The sequence below is a fragment of the Danio rerio genome, chromosome 16 (genome assembly GCF_049306965.1).
Source record: "Danio rerio strain Tuebingen ecotype United States chromosome 16, GRCz12tu, whole genome shotgun sequence".
Taxonomy (NCBI): Eukaryota; Metazoa; Chordata; class Actinopteri; order Cypriniformes; family Danionidae; genus Danio; species Danio rerio.
This window is the reverse complement of record NC_133191.1, coordinates 56,127,501-56,140,000: the sequence shown is the minus strand read 5'-3', so window position 1 is coordinate 56,140,000 and position 12,500 is coordinate 56,127,501. Positions and strand designations below refer to the sequence as shown.

At 29.3% G+C, this 12,500-nt stretch overlaps 1 protein-coding gene across 1 annotated transcript in view; it reads right to left on the bottom strand.

The window, feature by feature from the left end:
• Positions 1–12,500, bottom strand: part of slc9a1a (solute carrier family 9 member A1a) — a 75,859-nt gene that overhangs the window by 6,825 nt on the left and 56,534 nt on the right. Inside the window, exons 6-10 of the mRNA XM_073925542.1 lie at positions 9,149–9,238; positions 6,537–6,607; positions 1,804–1,980; positions 1,280–1,394; positions 1,105–1,203 (exon numbers count right to left, since the gene is read on the bottom strand). Of these exons, the coding sequence (XP_073781643.1) occupies positions 1,105–1,203; positions 1,280–1,394; positions 1,804–1,980; positions 6,537–6,607; positions 9,149–9,238 (552 nt within the window). The remainder of the gene's footprint in view (positions 1–1,104; positions 1,204–1,279; positions 1,395–1,803; positions 1,981–6,536; positions 6,608–9,148; positions 9,239–12,500) is intronic.

Here is a 12,500-nt window from a genome sequence, read left to right as displayed (position 1 = left end):
CATTAACAATAGGAAATAGAAAAAAATATTGCTATCAGCTCAGCCATAGTAGGTTTGAAAATATCTGCAAAAAATACAATATTGTGCATCTCTACTATTAATTTCTTAATTAATACTATTAATTAAGTATTTAAGTTTAAGTGTGCTGATTTTCTTGATTTGTTTTACCTTTTTAAATAACTATATTGTGGTATACAATAGAATATCATGATGACCACCACTAGAAACAGCCTATATTGTATAAAATATGACAAACATAATATATAAAATACTTTTTTTTTTTAAAAACATAATTTTGCTGAAATTCTCATTATATACAAAACACAAATTAATAACGCCCAGGTTATCAAGACAAGTTTATTTGTATGGTAAATTTTATGCCCCATTGTAATTTAAAGTGCTTTACATAAACGAGAATATTAAAAGAAGCACACAATAATCATACAAGATTAAAAGAACTATGAATTAAAATAAATAAATAAATAACTAATATATATATAAACAAACAAAATAAATAAATGAATTGACATATTAAAACAAATTAATTTACTAATTAAATGAAGCACACCAATATGCATACAAATAAATAAACAAAATTAAATATATAATTCAAACCAATATAAAAATAAAAATTTTTATAAAATGTATTTAATTAATTTATTTATTTAAATAAAACTGAAATAAATAAAAAATAAGTAAAATAAATATAGAAAAATAAGTAAATAAAGAAAAATAATAATAATATTATATAAAAATAAATAATTAATTAGATTACAATTAAAACAAACCAATAAAAATATAAATAAATACAAAAAAAGAATAAATAAAATAAATAGATAAAATAAATATATATATAAATAAGAATAAAGTTAAAATAAATTTATAAAATAAAATAAATAAATACAAATAAATATAAATAATAATACATAAATAAATGTACAAAATAAAATCAATAAACATACAAATAAACAAACAAACAAAATAAAAAAATATAAAAACAAATGCATATATAAAATGAAAAAACAAATTAAAAATAAGATAAATAAATTTGCAAACAACAAAACTAATACTGAATTATGAATCAATTATAGATAAACATCAAACCTTCTTCTCCAGCTCTATCATTTTCTTGCGCTTGATGATGTCGTTCCAGCCGTCCTCATACGGATCGGCCACCAGTGTGTGTCTGTTGTAGGAGCGCAGCTGAAAACACACAAAGATGAGAATCATGTTTAAACTGTATCAATCACACACACACAGACTAAACCCACACACTCACTCTCATTCGTGTTTTCTGGAGGTTTGTGCGCAGAATCTTCCGGATCTCCTCCTCTCGAGCCTTGGAGAGCTGCGGCAGAGCGCGATCAGCAGGAGGCTTCTTAGGCTGAATGTTCCTGAAAAAAATATTAGACAGTTTGTTGTAGTTGTTGTTGTTGTTGTTGTTTATTCTGTTGTTCATTAGTATATTTCATCCTTGTTTATTTATCATTTGAATTCGTATTTGTGTTGGGTGTATAGGCCCATAACATCTGCCAGGGACTACAAGTGAACACTAGCTAATTTGGTTCCATAAAGATTCTTGAGGGATGTTAATTAATGTACACTTTTGTGAACTACTAAGATAATTAAAGCATCCTATAAAAAAATTAATTTCCATAAATTATTCTAAAAGACATGCAATCATCTACGAGTACCGAAAAAGTGGAGTAGAACATTAAATACATTTTTAATACATTCGTTTTCAAATGTGAGATTAATTTAATGGGATTCTGATTGGTCCAAGATGTTAGGGGTGGGACTTACTGCATGGAGACGGTGGAGGGCAGGGCGGAGGGCAGTTTGGCCCCGCCTCCGCTCTCAACCAGCTCGATGGCCTGCTTCATCTCCATCTTGTGGTAGAAAGCGATGAGTTGTGGCTCTTTGGAGCGTTCGCCCGCTATCAGGCACTTCTTCACGTACTTCTTATTGAAGCGGTTCAGTCTGGAAAAAAAACAAAGACAATGTGAAGCTTTATGTGTTTCAGGTGTTTTTATTTTCTGAAGTCTATTGTATGAACTTAAAGGGAGTAGTTAAGCCAAAAATGTAAGTGCAAACCCTTTTACACAAAAGAAGAGATTTTGCAGAATGTTGGAAACCGGTAAACATAGTAGGCATAGTAGGAAAAACAAATACAATGAAAGTCAATGGTTACCGGTTTTCAACATTCTTTCAAATAATGTAATATCTATTAACCTTCCTACAGGGCTAAAAGTGTCTTTGCAATATGCGTTTAGTCTTGTTATAAATGTAAATGTGTATGATTATTTTTATTAGGATAACTTTTTTTTAATTTCTTTTGGTGGTAAAAAGTCTAGATATATTAAAATATGTAAAGAGGGTCATTTACCCCCGAAAAATGGCTATTTTATCACTACAGTGGTTAAAAACCCTACTTTTACACAAAAGAAAAGATTTTGCAGAATGTTGGAAACCGGTAAACATAGTAGGCATAGTAGGAAAAACAAATACAATGAAAGTCAATGGTTACCGGTTTTCAACATTCTTTCAAATAATGTAATATCTATTAACCTTCCTACAGGGCTAAAATTGTGTTTGCAATATGCGTTTAGTGTTGTTATAAATGTAAATGTGTATGAATATTTTTATTAGGATAACTTTTTTTTGCTTTCTTTTGGTGGTAAAAAGTTTAGATATATTAAAATATGTAAAGAGCATCATTTACCCCCCAAAAATGGCTATTTTGTCACTACAGTGGTTAAAAACCCTACTTTTACACAAAAGAAGAGATTTTGTAGAATGTTGGAAACCGGTAAACATAGTAGGCATAGTAGGAAAAACAAATACAATGAAAGTCAATGGTTACCGGTTTTCAACATTCTTTCAAATAATGTAATATCTAATAACCTTCCTACAGGGCTAAAAGTGTGTTTGCAATATGCGTTTAGTGTTGTTATACATGTTAATGTGTATGAATATTTTTATTAGGATAACTTTTTTTTGCTTTCTTTTGGTGGTAAAAAAGTCTAGATATATTAAAATATCATTATTAAAGATATTTTAATATCTTTAATAATGATAATTAATATAATTATCTAATAATATGATAATTAATATAATTATCTAGATATATTAAAATATCATTTACCCCCAAAAAATGGCTATTTTGTCACTACAGTGGTTAAAAACCCTACTTTTACACAAAAGAAGAGATTTTGTAGAATGTTGGAAACTGGTAACTATTGACTGACATAGTAGGAAAAACAAATACAATGGAAGTCAATGGTTACTGGTTTCCAACATTCTTAAATTATCGTAATGTCTATTTACCTTTCTACAGGGTTGAAAGTGTCTGCAATATGCGTTTAGCGTTAATATATATGTCTTTTTTATGAGAACTGATTTTTCTTTTTTTGATTAGTTTTGGTTTAAAATTTAAAAAAGGGGGTAGTTCACCCAAAAATGACAATTAGTTCAAAGTCCTTACTAACCGTTTTACACAAAAAGAAAAATTCTGAAAACCAGTAATCATTTACTTTTATAGTATTTGTTGTTCCTACAATGAAAGTCAATGGTTACCGGTTTTCAGCATTCTCCAAAAAAAAAAAACTTTTGTGTTCAACAGAGGAAAGAAACTCATAAAGGTTTGTTACACATAAATGTTGAATAAATCATGATATTACTATTCATTTTGGGTGTGCCATCCCTTTAAGTGCACTTAAATCTGATCTCCTATGAATAACAACCAAACAATAGCTGAAGAACTTGATTTTATTGTGTTTCCATTGCTCTTTTTGAAAATCAAGTTGCATATGGTGACTATTAAAGCCAGTGGTTTGACGTAAGCTGGTAAAGAGACAGAAAGATAACAGCAGAAGCACTAGGAGTGCAACAGATGGGAACTGAGAACTGCAAACCACACAAGGACAAAGAGCTTTTAGCACATTTTCCCAGTTGAGGTAAAAGCTGTAAATAATGTAAAGCTGCTTGGTTTAAAAACAAACAGAGCTGTATGCATGTACTGGTTTAATAAAGTGCACTACCTGACAAAAGTCTTGTTGCTTATCCAAGTTGTAGGAACAACAAATAATAACTTGACTTCAAGTTGATCATTTGGTATCGGATGTGGCTTGTATGAAAGGCAAAGGCCTCTAGATTACGCTTTTTAATCAAAATAAAATATGATCATGTCTTGATTTTTAATGATTTCATTAGGACAGTAAGGTCTGACTTTGCTCAGACAAAAGTCTTGTCATTGAACAGAAATAATGTCCAGTATAGAATATAAAGTCCTGCTGCAGTGGAGACAGAATGAATATTGTGTCTGACTCCATCATGAGCTTGGAGGACTGCATCCATACATCTCTGACATGACTCAAACCACTGATTAATAAAGTCATCTGGAATGGCAGAGAAAGTGTTCTTGCAGGACTCCCAGAGTTCATCAAGATCCTTTGGATTCATCTTTAACGTCTCCTCTATCTTACCCCAGACATGCTCAATAATGTTCATGTCTGGTGACTGGGCTGGCCAATCCTGGAGCATCTTGACCTTCTTTGCTTTCAGGAACTTTAATGTGGAGGCTGAAGTATGAGGAGCGCTATCCTGCTGGAGAATTTGCCCTCTCCTGTGGTTTGTAATGTAATGGGCAGCACACATGTCTTAATACTTCAGGCTGTTGATGTTCCCATCCACTCTGCAGATCTCTTGCACACCCCCATACTGAATATAACCCCAAACCATGACTTTTCCTTCATTGAGCTTGACAGATTTCTATGAGAATCTTGAGTCCATGCAGGTTCCAGTAGGTCTTCAGCAGAAAAATCGACCTTCTGCCACTTTAACAAATGACCAACTAGAAGTCAAGTTAATATTTGCTGCTCTTACCACTGAGATCTATCTATCTATCTATCTGTCTGTCTGTCTGTCTGTCTGTCTGTCTGTCTGCCTGCCTGCCTGCCTGCCTGCCTGCCTGCCTGCCTGCCTGCCTGCCTGCCTGCCTGCCTGCCTGCCTGCCTGCCTGCCTGCCTGCCTGCCTATCTATCTATCTATCTATCTATCTATCTATCTATCTATCTATCTATCTATCTATCTATCTATCTATCTATCTATCTATCTATCTATCTATCTATCAGCATAATTGAGTACACCTCATTTTAAAAATGAATATTTTTCTCCATTTCTCAGTAAATATGCAATGTATTTTCGTGCAAAACAGATTTATTAAACAGAAATTTTTATTAAAATAATATTTTAGTCACCAAATCTATTTAGAAATTGGAAGATAATACAATTAATTCATTTATATTAATTAAATGAATTTTAATACAAAATATTGCACACACACACACAAAAAAAAACTATTTTTCACCTAAATTTTTATATTTTCTTGGCTTCTCTTGATTTTTGCTCTATTTAAAATTTGTATTTAATATTTTTCTAAAACATAAAATTGGGTGTACTCGTTTTTGGACCACTATCGTAAGTTGTTTTATTAGATTTGGCTTCAGTGCTGACTAATCAAATGTATTAGCACAAATATAATATTGTATAGCTTCCTATTTAAAATATTAATTTAAAAGAGGGATTTGTGAGTGGTGTAGCTATACATGCTGAGCACTGTATGAATATACAGTTGAAGTCAGAATTATTAGCCCCCTTTTCTTTTCTTTTTTTAAATATTTCCTAAATGATGTTTAACAGAGCAAGGACATTTTCACAGTATGTCTTATAATATTTTTTTCTTCTGGAGAAAGTCTTGGTTGTTTTATTTTCACTTGAATAAAAGCAGTTTTTAATTTTTTAAACACCATTTTAAGGACAATATTATCAGCCCCTTTAAGCGTTATTTTTGTTTCGATAGTCTACAGAACAAACCATCGTTATACAATAACATGCCTAATTACCCTAACCTGCCTAGTTAACCTAATCAACCTAGTTAAGCCTTTAAATGTCACTTAAGCTGTATAGAAGTGTCCTGAAAAATATCTAGTCAAATATTATTTACTGTCATCATGCCAAAGATAAAATAAATCAGTTATTAGAAATGAGTTATTAAAACTATTATGATTAGAAATGTGTTGAAAAAAATCTGCTCTCTGTTAAACAGAAATTAGGGAAAAAAATAAACAGGGGACTAATAATTCTGAATTCAATTGTATACATATTAGATTATAGATATAAACATATGCACATTTTAAAAAGCATCTTATTTCTTGTTTATATAAATATTTGTTACTTGGTCTGACAGTTTAGGTTTATTGTTTTAAACTTAAAAAGTTTCAAAGTTCTTTACATTAGTCTGAAGACAGATCAAAACAGTTTTGAGACAAAAATCACACAAAAAATCATCAGTATGATCTAAAATAATATAACAGAATAATAAAAATAGAATAAAAATGATCAATATCAAAAACAACAAGCAAATGCACGAGTCATTCTGATTTCATAATGTAATAATAAAAAAATACATAAATCTGGTTAGAAAAAAAAGCTAAAACTCCACTTATTTTATATTTATTGAAGTAATATTTACGTACTTGTCCTTCCAATGGTGATGTCCGTAATGTCCACAGATGTCCTCGATGCCAGTGAGCAGATGGTCCAAGAACTGTAGACAAGACACAAATAAATTAGATGAGGTTCAGAGATCATAAAGCACAATTAGCCCTCAGACAGAATCAGATGGAGATCAACAGAAGCTGCAGCTGAACACATCTCTACACTAAAGCGGACAGTAGAGAGATTCATGCCAGTCACTCACAGATGTAAACGTGATCAGACGTTCATGCAAATGCCCGTTTCCATAGCAACAATCAGCTTGATGAGTGGTGAATAAATGCCAATTTGTGAGCAAAATGTTCTTTGCGGACTCAGAGTTTGTGAATTTAAACTCCCAGATGCAGACTGTAAACATGGTTCACTACCAGGTCAACGCTTTATATTAGGGCTGGACCACATATTGACAACACTTTTGAACACTACTGCATTGTTTCCCTGACCATAATATAACAAATTCAAGTTATTTAATGTATTTTCTTTATAAAGTGCCAGATCACACCAGAAATCATTTAAAGTTCCTTCCTACAGAACATCTCTTTACTTTGCCCTTTTATTAAACAAACAAAAGAGCCTCATTGTAAGTATCTTATTTACATGTCTTTTCTATCTATGGTGAATTTCAGCTCCAATGCATTGTAAAATATGCTGCTTCCACCATAAAGAAAGCACAAAATAATATTGCTTAGCTATGCAGGCGGAAGTAAATAAATCCTGCTTTTAACTGTGCTAAATTCCCTTAAACATACTAAAAAAACGGTGTAAAATAAAAAATTAATTAATCATAGCATTCCAATAATGAGCTTAACTTTTTTTTTAGCAAAAAAAATATTTATTTTTTTTAGCAGTGGAATGTGATCCTGAAACATTCATATTTTACATGAAGGAAATGAAGTGTTTTTTTTGTTTTTTTTTTTAAAGATGGTTATCCACATTTTCCAGCAAACTTTTTATTAATATGATTTTTTAAATGAACCTTTTTAGTCAGATATTTCCAATTCTTGCTCACTGGCCACTTTATTAGGTACACCTATCCAACTGCTTGTTAATGCAAAATTCTTAATCAGCCAATCACATGGCAGCAACTCAATGCATTTAGGCAAGACGATCTGCTGCGGTTCAAACCGAGCATCAGAATGAGGAAGAAAGGTGATTTAAGTGACTTTGAACATGCAACCTTGAGGCGGATGGGCAACAGCAGCAGAAGACCACACCAGGTGCCACTCATGTCAGCAAACAACAGGAAACCGAGGCTACAATTCACACAGACTCACTAAAACTGGACAATAGAAGATTGGAGAAACGTTGCCTGCTCTGATGAGTCTCCATTTCTGCTGACACATTCGGATGGTGGGGTCAAAAGTTGGCATCAACAACATGAAAGCATGGATCCATTCTGCCTTGTATCAACGATTCACGCTGGTGCTGGTGGTGGTGTAATGGTGTGGGGGATATTTTCTTGGCACACTTTGGGCCCATTAGTACCAATTGAGCATCATGTCAACGCCACAGCCTACCTGAGTATTGTTGCTGACCATGTCCATCCCTTTATGACCACAGTGTCTCCATCTTCTGATGGCTTTTCCCAGCAGGATAACGCACCATGTCATAAAGCGTGAATCATCTCAGACTTGTTTCTTGAATATGACAATGAGTTCACAGTACTCAAATGGCCTCCACAGTCACAAGAGCTCAATTCAATCTACAGCAACAGCGTGATGCTATCATGTCAATATGAAGCAAAATCTCTTAGGAATATTTCCAGTTCCTTGTTAAATCTATTCCACGAAAGATTAAGGCAACTTTGTATGCAAAAGAGGGTCCAACATGGTACTAGTAAGGAGTACCTAAAAAAGTGGCCGGTGAGTGTATTCTACAATACATTTTAGTTAAATTATTTTTACAATATATTTCTTAAGTATACTTAATTACTGTATCTTAATATAATATAAAACAGATGCAGAGGTGTAATATGAGCTGGAAACATTGTGTATAGATTATAGGTGGGATTAGTCACGACATTTGCTCCTAAAATGTTTTGTCACCTGTCTTTCTAATAATACACCAAGCTGCATTTCTATATAAAACTGAGTGAACACACAAATGACCAGCAGATGGCGCTCACACACACCCTTTAAACATTATTACTGGCTGATACACAAACATTAGCAGTCAACAAATTAATTCAATTGTTGTAATTAACTCACTTAAAAGCCAAGCTTGTTTTAGTAGGAAAACTATTAGCTTCCATTAAAGTGTGAATAACTTCGGGACTAACAGATTAAACAAATGGCATATTCACAGTTTACAATAAGGTTTCATTAGTTGATATATTTACTAACATGAACAAATTATGAACAATACTTGTACAGCATTTATTAATCACAAGTTAACATTTACTGATGCATTATTAACATCCAAATTCATGCTTGTTAAAATGACCTAATTAACATGAACTATCAATGAACGACTGTATTTTCCCCTGACATAAACAAATACTGTAATAAATGTGTTATCATTGATGTTAGTAAATGTATTAACTTATTGTAAAGTGTTATCAACGCATCAAATATTGCTGAAATCGCTGACAAACCTGTGTGTGAATCTCCTCATTAATGGATCTCTTGGTTTCTTGTTTCTTCTTGACTGCCAGCAGGTCCACCAGCGGTCGAATGGTCATTCCCTGCAAAACAAGGGAGGAATTGAGAAATTCTCACGGATGAGCTAATTTACATGCAACCCATACAGATTGAATACAGCATTCATTCACAGCATACAGAGTCGTGTGGCTTTTATTTGCGTGCACTGATCAGACATCGTAATTTAGTAATTAAGATAGAAATACATGCTCTAACTCTGATTCTAAACAAAATTATTAAATATATTAAAATATCAAAAAGAATTAATAAAATATAATGAAGTTAATGATATTATTTTATGATGAATAAATAATTAAAAACTTTATTATTAGAATAATCTTAAGTGTTCTAATTCTGATTACAAATAAATAAAATAGATAAAAACAAACAAAAAAAACTTAATAAACTTTTTATTTATTATATTTTATTTACTTTTATTTTAGGAATGCTCACAGATGAGCTTATATACTGTGCATGCAAATCATACAGATTCATGAATTCACAATACACAGTCATGTGGCTTTTATTTGATTGCATTAATCAGACATATTAATTTGGTAATTGGGATGGGAATAAATGCTGCTAATCTGATAGCAAATAAATAAAACAAATACAACAAAAAATGCTTTATTTTTATGAATAAAAATTACAATAAAACATATTAATTAAAGTTAATATTATTATATGCATTACTTAGTAATTACTAAAATAATTTAATTAGTTTATTATTTAAATACAATTCTGATTCCAAATAAATGAAATGCATAAAATAAAAATAAATAAAAATTATAAAATTAAATAAAAAAATGTTTATTGTTATCAATAAACAACAATAAAAATAATTTTATTGAAGTTAATATTATATTATATTATTTTATAATTACTAAAATAATTTAAATACTTTATTATTAAAATACAATTCTGATTCCAAATTAATGAATATAAAGCAACAAAATAATTAAATAAATAATATTAATTAAACATAATAAATTAGATTATAAAACATTTTATTATACATTAACAACAACAAAAACAGCATTTTATAAAATAATATATTACATATTTTATAAGAACTATAAATATACATTATATTATTTTATATTTAAAATATTTAAATTTACTTTATTAAAATAATCATAAATGTTTTAATTCGGATTCCAAATAATAAATACATATTAAAATAAAATAACTGATAAAACAGTTTACAGTTAATACAATTTTATATACAGTTAATATTATTTTATATTACTAAAATGATTTAATTAATTTATCATTAAAATAATCGTAAATGTTCCAATTCTAATTCCAAATATATGAAATGTATAATAAAACATTAATTGTAAAGAATTTTATGAATTATTTTGCTATTATCATTACTAATAATAATATTAATAACAACTTATATTCTAAAATAATATATTACATTATTTTATGACTATAATATAATGTAATTATTATATTGACAAAATGATCAAACGTTCCAATTCTGACTCCAAATAAATAAAATATATATTAAATAAAGTAATTATTTAAATAGTTTACAAATAACAACAAGAAACCATGTTAAAATAATATTATTATTTTAAATTACTAAAATAATTTTGTCATTTTATTATTATTATTATTATTATTATTATTAAAATAATCATAAATGTTGCAATTCTAATTCCAAATTTATGAAATATATATGAAAATAACTGTAAAGCATTTTATTAATTATTTTGTTATTATTATAATATTAATAATAACAACAACAAATTATATTATAAAATACTTCAATTTATAATTATAAAACAATTAAATTATTATATTGTCAAAATGATCATAAAAGTTCCAATTTTGATTCCAAATTAAATATAAATATAAATATAACAAAATAAAAGAAATAAAAAAAATTATAATTATTAAAATATATTACAAAAAATACAAAAATTATAATATATTATATTGTAAAAAGAATATAACATAATAATATAAACATTATACTATTTTATAAGTAATGACATTTTAAATTATTTTATTATTAAAACTATCTTAGCATCAAACTGAAATTACAAGATTAAACATTTTATTTATAAAATAATGCAGTAAATTATTCATTCTTATCTTCATTACTTTCAAACTGCTACAAAATACATTACAAAATTATGTTTTACTAATTTATCCAGACATTTGTGCAATCTTAGCCGCATATTATTTTTGAAATTCAAATTGCAATTACACCTAATGCATACATACATTCATATGCATTGAATATAATATGTCTGCAATGCATTAACATCTAATGCACAGAGGAAGAAATCTATCAGAGCCTCCCGAATAAACCAAATGAAACCCTGCTGAAGAATTACAGCTGCCGTCTAAAGAACAAATTACATTTACACAGCAGTGACACCTGACCTTCAGAATGTGTCCTAGTCAATAGTGTGTGTGTGTGTGTGTGCTGAGTAATGGTAAAATACAGAGGGCTGAGACTGTGATTGCAGTGTTTTTACTGTGCCATTGTTTCTTCAATTCAATTAAATTTAAGTTTATTTGAATAACGCTTTTCACAATAAGTGTTTCAAAACAGCTTTACAAAAGGTGCCCATTACTGGATTACAATCAAATTAATCTATATGCAGAGGGGTTTTCCTCAAGGTCAGATGCAGAATGAGATCAACATACACCACATGCTGTAAATGCATCGTCGCATCTGACATTGCAAACGGTCTCCAGATTCCACTTCCTGTGAGGGATACACAACTCTGTGCTGTGCAATCACACTTATATAAAACAACAGGTTTGGGCCTGCAGTAGGGACTAAAATTTTAAGTTTGTGAACAACAAAAAGTGCAAGTCACTGCTTTAAAATAAAATAAAAAATATAAGATAAGATAAAATAAATAAAATGTAAAGAAATATCCTAAAAAAATTATAGAAAACACATACATATATACACACACACATACATACATACAGTACACACACACACATATATATATATATATATATATATATATATATGCACACACACACATACATACATACAAACATACATACATATACATATATACATACACACACACACACACACACACACACACACACACACACACGTATATACATATATATATATATACATATATATATATACACATATATATATATATATATATATACATATATATATATACACATATATATATATATACACACACATATATATATATACACATATATATATATATATATACACATATATACATATATACACATATTATATATATACACATATTATATATATATATACACATATTATATATA